A 17542-nucleotide genomic window follows, 5' to 3' on the forward strand; every position below is an offset into this window, starting at 1 on the left:
GGCGGCTCGCTGCGCCACGCCCCGCGCAGTCAGCTGGACGGCGCGGACGTTCACGTGACGCGGGGCGGTGCGGAGCGGGCAGGTGGGCGGGAGGAAACCGAACAGCGGGATCGGCGGCTGCGGCGGCGCACTACCGGCATGACCGCTCTCTACGGGGGTGTAGAGGGGTGAGTGCGGCCGGGCGGAGGGAACCCGGGAGGGGCGGCTTGGAAATGGTCGGAGGGCGGAAGGAAGCCCGTGCCCAGGCGGGCAGGCTGGGGACCTCCCACCTTAGGGTCTGGCCACTTTAGGCTTCTGAAGTGCGGGGGCCTTGCGGAGGAGGGGTGTGTGCAAGCGCAGCGATGCCTTTCCGCGCGGGATCGTGTGCCGTGGCCACAGCCGGGGCGCGGGGTCTTTTATGTTTCACGGCGGAACCACACCTCTTTTTCCCACGAATGCCCACTCCACCGGCCCCGGCTAGAGAAGTTCCTTTTCCTCATTCCCTACCCTGGAGAGAGTTTGGCTGAATTGGTGTTAGGTGTGAAGTTGCTGGACTGGGGTGGGGAGTGGGAGTGTGGTGGAAGCCGGGACAAAGACCTTTGCCAGAGGGTAGCCCAAGTGCTAGCCTGTACTAGTGTCTGGAACCCCTTTGTTCTTGTCGGCACTTAGGCTCCTCACGCTAGATCGAGCCCTCTGTCATTCTTGGATTTTTCCTGCTTAAAAGCTCGTTTACTGGATTTTTTGTAATAATGCTTCCTGTATGACTGTGGGCAAGACTTTGGCCCTATCTGGGCTTTTATCACATGTGTGAAGTGAGAAGAGGGATGAATGAGAGGATTGCCAAGTCCCCTACCAGTGAAAGCATTCTGTGGATGTGGGTGTGTCAAACCCGAGCTTAATAGAGGGTGGCTCTTGTCTCAGCCCAGATACTTACTTTTGAATCTGAAATTGGGATTACCTCTGTGACCTCTGTGGCAGCCACATCCCACTGCTGGCTCGCAACCCAATGTCTTTTTTTTTTTTTTTTAACATGAATTTTTAAGGTTGATCTCCCCCATCCTATCTGTTAAAAAAAAGTACAGGAGCTTGTGTTTATCCATGTTCTATTCATGTGTAAGATAATGACCTATTTTTCTAGTTTGTCAAATTCTTTTGGATACTGAATCTGGCACCTCGTGCATTGACTACACCCTTGAAACTTCTTGTCGTCTTTGAGTTTGAACAGTGGGACGTTTGGTGTCCTCTTCTGATATTCGCAAGAGTACTGATCGATAAAGAAACGTACATCACACCACCACAGACCTCTCACCAAACTACCAATGACCATTTCCCCCATTAATAAGCATTTTGCCATTTGGTTGCCTAAGTAGGCATAAACTCTCCCTGCCATCTGGCCAGTGTTTCTCCCAAGGGTTTCTTGAAGAACTGGGAACTGGACCTTGAAAGGCAGCCTTTAGCTATTGTGAAAGAAGCAGAGATGTGTGCCATTCCCTTTAGTCACACTTACTGAGTGTTGCTGTGCCAGGCATGAGGGTGGACACGTGATCCAGAGCTTGGCCCCGTGGAGCTGGTAGTCTAGTGAGAGGCAGATAGGAAAACATCTAAACATTCTTAACAGAATCTTTGAGAGTTATGGGGGCACTGATACGGCTTAACTGAGGCAGCCGTGGGGGTTGGGGTGGGCCACATGTCAGACGTCTCAAGGACCAGGTGATCGAGAAGTAGGGTCTTGCAGGATAAGTAGGACATTCCCAAGGGAGGCTGAGCAAGAACGTTTCACTTCGGTAGCACATCAAACACCAAACCACAGAAGTGGGCTTGGGCACGGACTTGGGTTTGCCGAAGCTGCCTCCATCTCACTGGACTCTGCCTGTGACAAGGACTGCATAAGCTTAGCCGTACCTGCAGGTTTGTCTGAGTAAGACTGAGTGCCGCCTTGTGTTCTGTAGGGGAGGCTCACAGTCCAAGGTCCTTTTACTCTCAGAGGATGGGCAGATCCTGGCAGAAGCGGATGGACTCAGCACAAACCACTGGGTAAAGACCACAGTGAGGGATCAGTGGGTTTGGTTGTGCTTTTATTCTCTGTAGCTCCCATTAAGGTGGTGGTTGGGGCCACTTACAGCAGCCTCTAGGGGCAGCACAGGTCATGTAAGCCTTTGTAACTTCTCTTCCCTTGCTTGGGGCCAGCTGATCGGGAAAGACAAGTGTTTGGAGAGGATCAACGAGATGGTGAACAGGGCCAAGGTGAAAGCAGGGGTGGATCCTCTGGTCCCTCTACGAAGCTTGGTGAGTCTGGGATAGAGCCTGGGAATTAAGTCACAGAAACACAGCGATTTTCACTAGATGAGTCTGATAGTGACAAAGTGAAAGGCTTTGAGGGCTTAGTCTCTGGTGTAGAAACACAGATTCTCACCTGTTCTTGTGGCTCAGCACAGAGCTTGACCTATAAGCATTCATTAAATGCTAGCCGTTATTCTTAGCTCAGATGTTTCTCTCAAGTTGCTGTAGAGCTGACCACTCCCTGGCCATAGCCTCAGTGAGATGTTCTGCAGGCCCAGCTAAACCCCATGTGTTCCAAACCAAGTCTGTCTCCTCTGCTTGCTCTTCCACCTGACTTTTCTGTTCAGGGCACTACTGACCCTCTCATGCTACAAACCTGGCATTGTTGAATCCCCTCTCCGGGTTCATTCCCAGATCAGGTTCCTCTTGCAGCCACAGCCCTCTGATGGGTCATGTTTAGGGTAGAAGGAGGACTTATGCCCCGATGTAGAGAGAAGGGACAGACACCATGAAGGGAGGGGGTTGCGAAAGGAGCTGAGTCTAGGGTGCTGCTCGCTAGCTCACCTTCCCTGCGGCCTAGGGCCTGTCCCTGAGCGGAGGGGAGCAGGAGGACGCGGTGAAGATGCTGACGGAGGAGCTGAGGGACCGATTTCCCTACCTGAGTGAAAGCTATTTAATCACCACCGATGCTGCCGGCTCCATCGCCACGGCTACGCAGGATGGTGAGGAGAAGGGAGGGGTGAGATTGAGAACTGGTTTTCTTGGGAAAGCCCCTTCAGGATAGCCAGCAGAACTTGTCTTACAATATCTGGAAGGCAGGCGTCAGCATACCCCGTTCCCTTCTCCCTGTTCTTTTTATTGGCTTAAGTTCCTGTCAAAGCAAGGCCCGGACAGAAGGTGGGAGGGCAGAACAGTATCTTGATGGGAGGCAAGAAGAGTGAAACCTAAGAGTGTACTGCAGAGGAGGGAGCCCCTGGGGCAGTGTGGGGATGGGGATGGCTGGGAAAGCAGTTAAGTGCTAAAAAGAAAATGGGAGGAGCTCTGTGGTAGCAGTGTAAAAGGGCCTTGGTATTATTGCAAGATCAGCATTTCAATCTCTGTTCCTATTTTGCCAGCGTACCATCTTGGAGAAGTTCTAGAACTCTCTGAGTTTCAATTTCCTCCACTCTAAAATGGGGCAGTTGTATTCACAAATGTAGTTTAGGATGTTGAATCAGTATCACTGTGTGAACAGGATCTGGCATAATCCCTGGCTCATAATAGGCACTCAGTAAGGCAGGTAGTCTCTTGGCTGGGAGAGGAGACAGGCTCGTGTTCCTCTTGTCTTCCAGAGAAGGGCTCTGTTTAGACTGGAGCTTCTTTGAGACTCAGGCCCTCCACTTTCAGGCAGGAAACTAGCTGGGCTCGGTTATGTCTACAAGATTGGGTGGTGAACCCAGGACTGGTTTCTGTCCTGTCTTTCCTCAGAAGCTGTGTGCTCCTTGGGGGGCCTTGACTACACTGAGCCTCCCATGCCCTTTCCCCAGGTGGGATCGTGCTCATCTCTGGGACAGGTTCCAACTGCAGGCTTATCAACCCGGATGGCGCAGAGAGTGGCTGTGGTGGCTGGGGCCACATGATGGGGGACGAGGGCTCAGGTGAGCTCATGCTAACTGGGCCTGGCTCTGGCTCGGGGTCCTGGACCCTTCTCTTCCTTCACCTCCCCATCTTCCTCTCCCCCTGCCCTTGGCCCCCGACCCCTTGGGGCTTTCCTCAGACAGCTCCTGAAAAGTTGTTCTGAGTACAGGATAATGACTGAGAGGTGCCACACTAGTGGTTGACCTTAGTCCTCAGCAGTGATCTGTATCCAGATTCAGATTCATACCTCAGCGTAATAGTTGTTGCCTACCTGTGTTCACTTTTGGAGTCCTTTGGGAGAAACTGACACTATGAAAGTTAAGGCCATAGGTGCCAGGACATCCTGTATCAGTCTGCTAGTAGGGGAGAGGTATAGAAGCTCCTCCTGCATGACCTCTTCATAGGTAGCAGGTGTACATTTTCATAGGGGCCTTTGGGGTCAGCTCATGGCAGTGACTACAGTGGTTTGTGTGACAGCTGACCGACTTTATTTTGGGGTAGGAGCTAGTGTGACACAGCTTCCGCTGTCCTGTCTTCCCCCTAGCTTTCCCTTAGTGGATTGGTCAGATACAGTTTAAACTGAGGCCCCAAGGCTGGGAGTTGGGGCACCTAATTTGCTGTAATACCCATGCTAATCATTGACCTGTCTAGGTCTGAGTTTCCCTATCTGTGAACCCAGGGAGATTGCCCCATCTACTTAGTCCTCTCTGCTTTCCACAGCCTACTGGATTGCACACCAAGCAGTGAAAATAGTGTTTGACTCTATTGACAACCTAGAGGCGGCTCCTCATGACATTGGCTACATCAAACAGGCAATGTTCAACTATTTCCAGGTACTTCCCCCTGCCTCTGGTAAACATGCACACCTGGGATGGGCAATGGCTGCTGAGCAGGAGGGAATGTAGATGGACGAGCCAAAGGGAAATTGGGGTGAGTTGTGGGTCAGAGCTGGAGGATGGAAAAGTTCCAAGTGAGGACAGGATTCATAATGATGTAGGTGATACATTCCATGAGGTTGTCAGGCATGAGGAATAGGTAGGCTGGGGACCAGTGGTTAGCTAGAATTCATTGCTAGACCCTGCTGGGAGATGAAGGCAGATGCCATTTTAGGCTTGAATGAGAAGTGCAGGGTGAGATCAGGAGACTGTGTACTCAGAGACAGCAGGTGAAGGTTGCACAGGTATGTTGGACAGTGAGCTGTCTCTGGCCTGTACGGGTCAGGGAGGACAGCTTATTAAAGAGTTGGGCAGGGAAAGTTCTTAGGGAGGTATAATCTCCTACCCAGGGCATTAGGGACTGACTTTTCCTCTGTCTGGGCCATGCTTACTTGTAGTGGGTTAGGAAACAGCTGCCTTTAGCTGAACCTGAGGTAAAGGGGGAGACAAGGAAGAGAAATCTATTTGATAGACACCTCTGAGTGGGAGCTGCTTTACAGGGGCTAGGGATCGGCTCAGTGAAGGAAATTAGAGTTGCTGGAAGATAGGACCTGTGTTTTCAAAGTTCATGGATTGATGATTAAAGAGAAACTCTGGCCAGGGCCAAGGTGAGGAATGGGGAAGGACCACGAAGAGAAATTACTTTGGATAGCAGTTGCCATGGAAAGTGGAGTTAAGCTACCCTGACCCAACAGATTGGTTCTACACCCACCGATATATCTGCCACTCCTTCTTTTGTCCTTTAGTCATTCTTCTAAAGTCATTTCAAAGATTAAGGGAGACCATGTTCATAACATGCTTAATATATTGCTGTAGGTGCCCAAATTGTAGCCCCCTTGTTCCATTTTCATAGTGTATTCTGGGGAAGCACTGGTTCCTCAGGACCTGCGGAGGCAGTTTGTTGAGGTGAAAGAAGGGAGAGGTTTGTGGTCAGAGAAGTTTGGGAGAAACAAATAGATTTCTTGGTTCTGGACTTCACAGGGCCTTTAATTTGCTAATGTGCCCTGTGACTCAGGGTTGCAATATGCGATAGTCCTTAGATTCCTTTCCCCAAAGAAATCTTTTCATGAGCAACTCAAGGAACTACTGAATACACCTTGGTGAGCCCAGATCTGTGATATGTGCTGTATGTATCCAAGCTAAGGACAAGGAGCGATGGAATCCATGTGGGGAAAACAACTTTTTTCAAATGAGAAATCTCAAATCTTTATATTCTCTAGAACTTAAGAAACAAACATTATTCCAGCTTTCCAAACAGAGACATCAGGAAGGTCAGCTTGGGTGGGCCAACTGGTTATTTTCCTTTGCTTCTGATAACTATCTGTGCCCTTTCTCTGTCTCTCAGGTGCCAGATCGGCTAGGAATCCTCACCCACCTGTATAGGGACTTTGATAAATGCAGGTTTGCTGGGTTTTGCCGGAAAGTTGCAGAAGGTACTATATAGAAGTGGGGCAGGGTTTTATTTAGTTTCTCAAAGACCTCCCTAATTGGGGGATAGAATGGGGTTCGTATGGAAACTGGAAGCTAATTTCCCTTTGACCAAGTGATTTCAGTTCTCTGCCCCATGCGCCTTGGTACTGGTGGGCCTTGGAATGGAGCCTGAAGGACACGTGGGTTGTATGAAAATTATTTTATATTATCTATGTTTCTCTTCTTGACAGCTGTTATGGCTTGTGCAGGCTATGTGTCTGAGAAATTTACGAAGCAATTCTTTGGTCACATCTATAATTAAAACAAAACAAAACAACTAATGATACCCAAAAACCTAGGAGGTCATAGAGAGGTTTGGCCTATTGGGTTGGGTGTCAGGAGAAGCTAAACCGTAGGGCTTGCTTGCCTGCACATTGCTTCTCCACTATAAGGTTCATACTCCTTTCATTTGATTTCTAAGGCCTCATGGCATTATAGGGCCCTCTTAGGTCTTGCTGGACTGAGACCCTTTCAGAGCAGAGCTAGGGAGGGGCTGACCAACAGCAGGCTGTTGGATGGGGGCTTAGGGGGGCGGGGAGGCAGGAGCACCAGCCAGCTGCCCAAGTAAGGTCTTGGGTCCCTAGAGGTGAGAGACCTTCAGGGATAGACTCAGTAACTCTGTAACCTGGAGTACAGACCAGGTGGCACTGTGCTCTTCCGGGGCGGTGGGGGGGCTGCCCCTTCTCATGCACGTGGGATGAACCTCCTCCATACAGGACACCCCTCCTAAGGTGGGAGTATGTGGTGTGGGCAGGGGAGTAAGGATGGAGAGACCGCTTTGGAGGCTTGCTTACCTACATGCCAATGAGGTAGGCATCCATTCCTACTTTGCTAGCTATGGGTACTCCTGTTGCTGCCCTGCAACAGAGGGAATAGCAGAGGATAGCTTGCTAGGTATTCACCAGCTCCCTTCCCTCCCCTCTCCCCCAGGTGCTCAGCAAGGAGATCCTCTTTCCCATTTTATCTTCAGGAAGGCTGGGGAGATGCTGGGCAGACACATTGTGGCTGTGTTGCCTGAGGTTGACCCGGTGAGTTGAGGTGGGAAATGAATCCTCATTTATCCCCGCAGGTGGGATGCTGCGGGGCCAGATTTGACTCTTTCTCATTAGGGTTGAGACTGTCCTATCAAACTCTGTAAATGGGGCGCAATTTTAAATGAGCTTAGGGTATGAGAAAAATTCCGTATAAAGTCTGTAACACATGGAAATTCTTTGGTCCAGAGCCTCCCCTCTGTGGCCGGCCTGCAACCTGTATTTGTATATAGTAAATTGGTTTAATGTGGTGCATGTTTTTGTCGATTTCCGTCTCTTCCCTTCCCTCCTCTGTATTGTTACTTAACCCTTTTTCCTTTCCTTTCCCTCCCTTGGTTTTATGAATCCCCCTGTTTTTCTCCCTTATTTTCCATACACCTTGGCTAGAGGGAGAATAACTGGGATAGGGTAGGATGGACTTAAGAAACTACCCCACTTCAGCACTGGATAGGTTTGGTCACCCCCAGTAGCCATTTCTGCTCTCCGCCAGGTCTTGTTCCAGAGGGAGATGGGCCTCCCCATCCTGTGTGTGGGCTCTGTGTGGAACAGCTGGGAGCTGCTAAGGGAAGGTGAGTATAGGGTGGGTGGCAGAAGGGGGTGCTTGGGAAAGCTGCCTGCCCAGGGAGGACTTGGGACCTGGGCCCAGAGGCTTGGATAGGCCATAGCCCTTAGCCTTCACTCTGCCATGGAGCCCTTATACAGTGTCCCATCCAGCTTCCTTGAACTCTTAAACGATGTTCTTTTTAAAGGATTTATTAAATATGCACCACTTTTTTAAAACATTTTATTTTATTTTTTGAGAGACAGAGACAGAGTATGGGCAGGGGAGGGGCAGAGAGAGAGGGAGACAGAGAATCCAAAGCAGACTCCAGGCTCTTAAGCTGTCAGCACAGAGCCCATTGCGGGGCTAGAACCCATGAACTCGAGATCATGACCTGAGCCGAAGTTGGACACTCAACCAGCTGAGCCACCCAGGCGCCCCTAATATGCACCACTTTTTAAAAATTAAAGATAAACCTCACTTAAAATGAGAGCTGCTGACCAGCATGTGGTGACATTTGTAGTCAACACAGTCCCAGCCAGAAGGAAACCAACCCAGCATTGGTTGGTTCGGGTAACTGTGGTTTCCATTAGACATTCTGAAGTAGTTCAAGGACCCCATTGCTTCCTTGGAGTTCCTGGCATTGGGTGCTTGGTGGCTGCAGGCTCTAGGACCCCACAGCCATTACTGGGCTTCTGTACCCTGCTGCCCTGTCTGTTAGGAATTTGGCATGTGGGCCCCTCGAAGACCTGTGTGGGAATGCCTCAGGGCCTGGGCCTCTTCTTTCCCTGTCTTTGTCCCACCTTCTCCTGGTCTCAACCACAGGGTGCTGGTCTGCTGTCACCTCCGTCATCTGCCCTCTTTCCCTCCAGGTTTCATTCTGGCACTGACCCGGGGCAGAGAGAAACAGGCCCAGAACTCCTTCTCCAGCTTCACCCTGATGAAGCTGCAACACTCCTCTGCCCTGGGCGGGGCCAGCCTAGGGGCCAGGCATATTGGGCACCTCCTCCCCATGGACTACACTGCCAATGCCATTGCCTTCTACTCCTACACCTTCTCCTAGGGGGCTGGCCCTGGCTCTACCACTACAAGCCCAGTGGACACTGAGTATTGGAAAGGAGGAGGCTTTTTTCCTTTTCCTTTTTTTTTTTTTTCCTTTTTTTAAAGAAAAACATATATGAAAGAAAATAAACACACTTTACCCACTCCCCAATTGGATTGTGTTATCAAGCACACTTGCTGTGTACATCCTCAGGGCACCTGCCAGTAGGTATCCTATAAAGCTCAGGAATGGTTTTAGTCTAGGATTTAAAGCCCTGTGCCCAGGTACTTGGCCTGTGGTTTGCGATCTGCTTGCCACGCAGTTGCATAGAACATTCACGTGTGCCATCCCTCCCCAGCACCCCCAACATTAGCATATGTACATGCTGTGCGGCTGCCAGTTAAACGGTGACCTCAGTTGTCTCCTGTCAAAATGGGTAATGATGCCTATACAGCCATTTTTAAGGAGCTAAAGGTTTTCTGTGGAGAACATCACAGGGACTAACCTTAGACACACCCTCACCTCCTGAGAGCCCCGGTAGGGTTTAGGGGACAGTACCATTCTGGTCTCAGAGAATTACCTCACTGGATTTGGTGCCTCTAGGTAAACAGCACATTTTGCAGTTTTTCCCCACGAATGAGTTCTTGAGAGGTTATGAGGATGACTTAGATCCAAGAAGGCCAATTAGACACAACTAGGTGGCCTCCATATTCCTGGTAACTCCTAGCCTGGCTCTGGTTATAGAAGACATTTTGCATTTGTTGTGTGACACATAATAATGAACATCAGTGAAGAGCAGATAGGATTCCTGTCCCCTGGATACTGTTAGTTTGGTCAGTAAAGACCAGGCCAAAGCTTCCTGTTTTGCTGCCCATGCTGCTCGGTGAAGACCAAAGACGGAGTCTCTGTCCACAATGGCTGCTTCTGTAGATGTTCAGAGTGTAAGCTGTTAGAAGGCATGGACCATGTATCAGACATTGGTTCTCAAGCTTATGTGCATCAGTTATTCTAGATTGTGTTATCAACACAAAAGACTTTTGTCTTTCTCTTCTATAAGGTGTCTGATTCAGTAGGTCAAAGAAGAGGTGGAAATGTTCATTTTTGCTGAATACCTTGGGTGATTTGTGCTGCAGAGGTCCAGCACATGTAAAAAACTTTGAGAAGTTTTTTTTACATGATCTCAGGACCAGGATCAATCAGTATTTTGGATTTAGAATCTAAAACTTCATTGGTGGAGAGTGTACAAATAGAACATAAATATAAGAGTTCATATTCTTCAAGAATATGGCCATCCCTCTTCCTTACCATTCATTGTCTAGGCTCTGCTATTCCAGTGGGACACTACAGGTTTTAGAGCCAAGCAAGGAGCACATCTTAATTGATTTTTTAGTCCCCGTGCATAAGGGTTGAATAAATGTTAGTTGAGAAAAATAAAGGCAGTATTAAAGTGCACAAGGTCAAATGTATTCCTATCTCCTCATCCAGTGTAATTTTCCAGCAGGAGGGCCCTGTTACCAGAGGTTGTGGTGCAGAAAGTCATAGTGATTTTTGATGAGTTTCTCCACCTTTTATTTAAACTTATAATCTCCTTCCCTAATAAGATACCAGGAGTAACTAATGGGATTCCATGCTATGAAGGCGTTAGAGATGGATATATTCATCTCTCCTGAGCCTCAAACAGCCTTGTGACCAAGCAAAAGCATGGAACAAGAACGGGACTCAAATGAAGCCAGCACTGCTTTACTCTACCTGTGGGATTTCATCAACAGCACAGCCTCATCTATATCATTCATTCAGCAAGCACTGAATGTCTCGCGGCTGTGATGGGTGCTCTGAGGATTAAAAATGAGTACACCCCTATACCTCATACCAACTGAGAAGTTGACAAAAATTTATGGAACTACATGTTTACAATATCTGCTTTTCTGTAATCTACTTAAGTTTAATAAAATGTTTTAGTGAATGAATACAACATTCCCATCTTCAAGGATGTGAATAAATGAATAGACATAACTATAGTATTTCAAAAGGTCTAAACAGGCAAATCAGCTCAGATTCCACCCCGTCCCCCCCCCCCCCCCCCCGCCCAAATACTGGTTTTAAGAAGGCAGCAAAGAAAACCAGCACTCGAAGCAAAACCCATGGCCCATGAGCCATGGGCGGGTCTGACGATTTTGTCATACGACAAAGCCCCTCAAGAGAATCACTGGGAGATTCAAGCTAGGTGTAACCTGAATAAATATGAGTTCTCAAACATCCCCACAACAGAACGGACAATGTCCAGTTGTTAACCCAGTAGCTCTGGTACCTAGGTCAGTCCTTGGTACCTAGCAGGGTCTCCGACTTTTTCAGGATTTGAAAGGCAGATAGAACTTTTATGTTTTCTAGATCGGAGTCTGTTTTCCCCAGAGGCAGGAAGAGAACAGCTATCCAATTTCCTTAACTTCCTTTCAACTCCAAGGATTTCCTGTTAATCATCTTTGTTCAAAGCTGTACAGAGGGACGCTTGGGTGGCTCCGTCAGTTAAGTGTCCGACTTCAGCTCAGGTCGTGATTTCTTGGTTCATGAGTTGGAGCCTCCCATTGGGCTCTCTGCTGTCAGAAGCCTGCTTTGATCCTCTGTCTCCCTCTTTCTCTGCCCCTTTCCTGCTTCCGTGCGCACATACTCTAAAATAAACATTAAAAACAAACAAACTGTGCATGTTACTGCCGCGACTGCCACTAAGAATGAAGCACCTTCCCTATGCCAAGCAGTATTTTGAAATTAAATGCAGTCTGATTTTCACAACAGCCCCAGGAGGGAGGTGTCACATCTTTATAACTGAGGTGCAGGCTGAAGGCACTAAGAAAGTGGTGGAGGTGGGATTCACTTGGCATGGTGATTCCAAGTCAATGCTTTTACTACTTCCTAACACTAGAATGAAAAATGCAACTAAAACCACGTTCCATCTTGGGACAAAAATCTCTCATACATACACCACACATACACTCCCTGTGTGAGGACATATAATTCAACCTTAGGAAAAACAGTATGCTGCCAGCAGTAAATGCAATTTATTCTCATTTTATTGAGACTCCACAGCTGCCATTTGGTTTGTATAGCAAAATTTTTAAAAAGTAACTTTTTTCCCATTTTTTATATTTTTATGAAAATCATTTTCTTCAGTTTTAAAGCCCTCCCCCTCCCCCAAAGAAGTATTAGTAACTACCCTGTAATGTTTATTTGGGGAGGGGGAGGGAACAAAAACAGCTTTTAAACACTTGTGAAACGGGGATCACAGTCCAAAGTCAAGACATTGCACTAAGCTGCCACGGGGCACCATCAGCACTATGCCATCCACACCACCAGATGGGTGAGCCATGCGTAGACCCTCAGGGATTCTTGTTCCACAGGCTCCCCTCCCTTTCTCGAGACCTCCTCTGCTGGCTGTCTTCTCCAAATCCATCCAACAGAGGCAGCACAATCTTTAATACATGCTCAACTTTGTAATGGAGACAATACTGTATTCAGAAAGTTCAGAGATCCCCTCCATCCAGTTCAAGAAGATCAAATACCAACAGAGTACAGATGGTTTCACTTTTGTGTCCACTCAAAACATACTCATTAAATTATCAGATGTTTCAAAAGTCCTGATGTGTAGACAGCACGAAAATTCCTTATAAAAAAGAAGTTGCAAAATTATAAAAATTTCTGCAGTCGAGGCTCCTCATGTGGAGCTTCTGGTGACGAAGCTGGTTCTGGTAAGCAGTTCCTTTGACATGCACAGCAGCTTCCCTAGGAGTTCTGTGTTCTGAGGGTTCTGTTCAGAACACAGGAGGCTGAAATACAAGTTTAAAAGATTACCTGCTGACAAACTGTGGTATATCCGTCAATGGAATACTACCGAGCACTATAAAGGAAGAAACTACCAACGCAAGTTATACTTCATGGATGAAACTCAAAAATATGCTAAGTGAGAAAAGCCAGATATAAGAGACCACAGCTTGTAGGATTCCATTGATACGATGCCCAGAAAAGGCAAATTTATAGAGACAGAAATATAAGGGATTATCATGTAAAAGAGCACGAAGGATCTGGGGGTGGGAGGAGGATGAAAATGTTGTAAAGGTGAGTATGGTTATGGTGGTTTCCTACCACTCAGGAAACTTACTAAAATAACTTGAAATGGGTGAATTTTATATGTAAAATATGCATCAATAAAGTTGTTGTCAAAAAAATCCCTGCTTCCCAAACCACACATCAAGCATTAAACATTTCTGAAGGCTCACAATCAACAGGGCAGGATTATGCCTTAGTGTTGAGTTACAGGGTGAAAATGTTGTACCATTTTCTAGTAAATAGCATAGCGTACAGCAGATCTGGGTCAATCCTCCTGTTCTCTCCACTCATTTCCCAAATGCACGCATTACCCCCAGGGAGTGGATGGGGATAGATATACAGTCTTCCCCAATAGGTGGACACCCCCAAATCTTGGTCAGATTTGTCAGAAGTCTGCTACACGTCACCTAAACCAACACACATTATTAACCTGTGATGCTGGGACCCTTATCAAAGAACACTTGTCCCCTCTGATCACAGCAGCGTCCGTTCCTGGGTGCCTGATGTGTCTACGTGGGGTCCGTAGCGGCACTAATACAGTCAAACTGTTTCCTTCAGCTCCTCCTTCACACAGCTCTCCTCTCTGACATCTATAATTGCCAGACTATTTTAGTGACCTCCTTACTTCTTGGCCTCTCCAAAATCAAGACAAAACTCACACTAGGACAGTACACAATTTAAAAAATGCTGCTTAGTATTTCACTGAAAACATTTTTTAGGCCATAGTTAGCCTCTTAAAGAGACCCCAGCTGTTTTGACTTTGAAAACCAAAGGTGCTGCAAAGGTCCAGCCTTTTCCTTACAATCCGTTTTGGTTTGACCATACGTGACCCCCAGAGTCAGCTGTTGCGTCAGGAATGCCCAAGGACCCGCAGCTGCAGGTGCTTAGGCCTAGGCTGTGTCGGTCAGGTTTTCCGCTGCAGTTCAAAGACATGGAGAAACTGAAAAGGCACTTCCTCGATTTGTTTTTTTTCTCTTGAAGAGCAAGAGATAAAATCATTTTCATCTTGGAGTTTTAGAGTCCAATAATCACAAGACTCAGAAATCAGTCACTAATAAACTAACACTGGGACCTGCCAGAATTGGCACATGTTGAAAATACATACCGTATTTCTATGCAAATCCTCAAACTTCAGTTGCCAATAGGAAAAGTTTAAACACAGTAGTGGCTTAAATTCAACATGAAAATAATCACTTAGAAATAGCAGCCTTGCCCTTAAAGGGTAAAGATGCCCTGGCTGGTACGCAGTCAGAATGTTTGCTACAAAGGGCAAAAGTTGGAGACAGAGGCCCCCAGCCTTTTCCCAGTGAAGGTCCAAAGAGACCCACATGAATTTTTCTGCTAAGGAGCTGGCAAACTCTCTAGCTGAGCCTATGATCTGGGTGACAACTGTGCTCCTGCCTCACAAGATCTGAACAATGGAGAAAAGAGCCAGGCTACGGAAAGAAACTGCAGTGCGAGCCTCCTCGTTAAGAAAGGGGCCAGTCACATTGCTGGCTGCTTCCTGATCCTGGAGTCAGCACACTCTTGTGTCTGGATAGGACTGGAAAGTCCAGCCCTCAGGTTTCACTGCTCATGTGGCAGGGAGCTCTCTTAGTCCTGACCAAATCTGCCTCGTGAAACCCGTGCTAAAGACTGGCATCCAAAATGGAACTCCACAGCAGACAGGACTTGGACCGCACATAGTATCTTAGCCTATCCTGGTCAGGAGAACAAGCCTTCTTCAGAATGAAGAAATGGCTCCACCTGGATCCTTATAGGACTTTCCAGATTGGGAGCCACACGAGAATCCGTTACATCTTTGTGATGGAGACACCCACACTCTAGAAAACGGCTCTTTCTGCAGTCTCAACATACTTCCAACAGCCTTCAGGACTCTGAGCTTGGATAAGGTAATGGAGACTGAAGGAGGAAAAGGGGTCCCAGCACAGACACACCTCTATTCCTGCACTTCCAAGGCCCGTTCCCTATTACAGGCAACAACCCCAGCTGAAAGCTGAAGCTGGAATAAAGAAGTTTCTTTATTCAGAGGCCTCCCTGAAAATGGGTTAAGCGTTCCATTCTCTCAGGGTAGAGGCTTCAGGAATTAACATGCATGTCTGGCAGTACAAGCTCCTTAAGCTACTCTCCTATGTCGTTGAACTAACAAAAAGGGCCATTCTTCAAACAATGCCATCCTATAGACTCAAATGAGGGAAAGATGTGGGTTCATATTTTAAAACTGACATTAGCCTGCAGCTGTTCAAAAAGTCAACAAGGAAGCGCATAAGAAAAGGGAGAGATTCCTAAGCTTTCTAGATGCTGGTCCTTTCCTTCCAACCTCTGTCCCGTATCCACATACTGAATTTAACAGACTTTATTTCGTTACATGGCCTTTTCCTAAAAGGCCTGTCGCACAACACAGTAGCAGTCACACAGAAGCCACTGTCCCCCTCGGGCCTCTGCAAATCCTTGTCCTGGGAGAACGGCCAGGACTAAGACATGTTCTCTTTTAGACCTAACTCTGCCATCTACATCTTTATCACACAAAGGCAGCTTCTGGTGCCCATTTTAATTCCTTATGAGTATCAGCCAAAACCCCTGTGACTTATAGTCGGGAAAGACAAAAGGAACATACCCAAAGAGCCCAACCTAGAAAACTTGCAAAGCTGGGGGTCGGGGAACAGCAAAACTTTATAATTGCTGAAACTGTACCAGTGGGTCACATGGTCACATGGGTCAACCAAGACTCATTCTCCCAGGCTTTTTTTGAGTTCTTTTGTATAATTCTGCAAGGTGGGGAGAAGCATCCAAATTGTGAATGGAGCTTCTTGCTGATGTCCAGAAAAATATGTCTACTTGGGCAAAATTATTGGGAATAATTTACTAATAAGGGAAGATATCAGGAGGACCAAGTCTTCACAGGGCTGGCAAAAAATTGTCAAAACAAAATACTCTTAAGACACAACTAACAGGATTCAAGGTTGACTTCTCCAGGCGGAAGCTGATGGCCCGCACAGCATGCCTCTGCTTCACCTTTGGTAACAGTATCTTTCCTTAAAAACAGAGTAGGGTTTGGGCGGAAAGGAGATAGGGGACTAGATGCCATGAGAGTCGTAGTGACAAACCCATCCTAGAGCTCTTTTACCTTGTAAATAGTGAATAATGAGTTCGGTGATGGCTCTAAGCAGAGGCTTAAGAACAGGTCAGCAGTGATTGAGTGACCCAAGCGACCCAAGGGACAGTCACTGTCGCAGCCCTCCCCTGCTGGTTTACAACCTCCATTAGCCATCACAAGAGTTACCATAACCCAGTACTTTAAATCTGTGTTTTCTTGAATGGGGTTCCAGGCAAGGAGACATGGGCTTGGCAGGCCACGGTAATCCGGTTCATTGCAGGAAAGCCCTGGGAGTCAAGGGAGCTGGGCCGAGAACTCTGATTTGCAACACCTGCTTCTTCCACTCGTCCCTCTTCTCATCCAGCTTAACGGACTCGATAAGTAGTTCTCCAGGTGTTCACTGCCCTTGGTAAGTGTACAGCAGGGTGAGAAGGGCATTCTTAAACACCCAGATTTTCTTGGTCAGCTTATTTCGTTTAAACACACACAGCAGAACATTCCTGATAAAGGGGAAAAAAGATTGCAATTTCCTTAACTCAGAAAGCTAGTCATAATAATAATAATAGGAAACTGCCCCAAACCAAAGTCTGTAGAACAAAAGAGAAAGACTCGGAGGCTTGTAGAGTAAGACTGAGCACATTAGTTACTCCACTCACAGTGTCAAGTTAAACCACCATCCCCCTTCCCCACTGTGCACCCCTCGCCCACCCCACCCCCCTCTTCAGCTCTGCCTCTTTGTGCAGCACTGTCCCCAGATGTGGGGACATACAAGTTCTCCTCAAAGCTTTCTGTCAGTTCAGTACTTCACTCCCGGAATAAATTCCTTGGCATCCGGGTTCAGGTTACTTTTGCTCTGAAAGAAGAACCAAGAGATAATAAATCCCACTTTCAAGGTTATTTTCTGCATGCTTCCATTATTACCAGGCTGTTATTGTTGGGCTGCTCTCAATGGCTCCTGACATATAAAGCCTTGACCAACCTCATTTTCTCCTTCCTGCTTTACACTCCTGTTCCCTTCATGACGCTTTCATTAGAGGCTTGGAAGTCTGACTCCAAAAATAATTTCTCAATTCACTGAGTACCTTAACTCAATGAAAATCAGAGTATTCCGCCCAACCAGTTTGGTTGCCACAATCCCTTTATTTTCCCCTCACTGTTTTCTCTTTGGTGATCCACTCTCTTGTGAAAGTCCAAAACCTGGGACCTGGGCAAACCTTGGGGCACAGTCATTTGGAACATGAGTTCTGGGAGAACTAAGCCACTCACAGAATTCTGACTTTAAGTAAACATGAAAGGCAGGAAATTGGTTTATCCAGTCTTCTAATTTTAAGTGGGAAATGGCCTCTTAGGAGTCATGTTCCTTCCGAAACAAACAGGCAATTTTTATAACCGCATCGTTCGAAACTATAAATACAGATTTGAGGAACAGTAAAAGGAAAGAACAACAAGAGC

At 47.3% G+C, this 17542-nt stretch overlaps 2 protein-coding genes across 6 annotated transcripts in view; one reads left to right on the forward strand and one right to left on the reverse strand.

Moving 5' to 3' along the window:
• Positions 1-31: 31 nt before the first annotated feature.
• On the forward strand, positions 32-10869 carry NAGK (N-acetylglucosamine kinase). 3 transcript variants are annotated; one of them, XM_043603620.1, is made up of 10 exons: positions 32-167; positions 1929-2013; positions 2167-2265; positions 2840-2981; positions 3786-3896; positions 4597-4709; positions 6157-6244; positions 7212-7309; positions 7803-7881; positions 8726-10869. In XM_043603620.1, the coding sequence occupies exons 1-10, from the start codon at positions 139-141 to the stop codon at positions 8914-8916; spliced, it is 1035 nt and encodes a 344-aa protein (XP_043459555.1). In that variant the 5' UTR covers positions 32-138; the 3' UTR covers positions 8917-10869. The 3 variants fall into 3 exon arrangements, with proteins under 3 accessions (XP_043459555.1, XP_043459557.1, XP_043459556.1); XM_043603622.1 differs by having other exon boundaries at positions 10497-10869; XM_043603621.1 differs by lacking the exon at positions 1929-2013.
• Positions 10870-11942: 1073 nt separating this feature from the next.
• PAIP2B (poly(A) binding protein interacting protein 2B) overlaps positions 11943-17542 on the reverse strand; it is a 34549-nt gene continuing 28949 nt past the window's right edge. For all 3 annotated transcript variants that reach the window (XM_043603627.1, XM_043603628.1, XM_043603626.1), the window contains exon 4: positions 11943-16943. In XM_043603627.1, coding sequence (XP_043459562.1) covers positions 16887-16943 — 57 coding nt within the window. In that variant the 3' untranslated portion in view covers positions 11943-16886. The remainder of the gene's footprint in view (positions 16944-17542) is intronic.

Source organism: Prionailurus bengalensis, chromosome A3 (assembly GCF_016509475.1).
Source record: "Prionailurus bengalensis isolate Pbe53 chromosome A3, Fcat_Pben_1.1_paternal_pri, whole genome shotgun sequence".
In the NCBI taxonomy this organism is placed as follows: domain Eukaryota; kingdom Metazoa; phylum Chordata; class Mammalia; order Carnivora; family Felidae; genus Prionailurus; species Prionailurus bengalensis.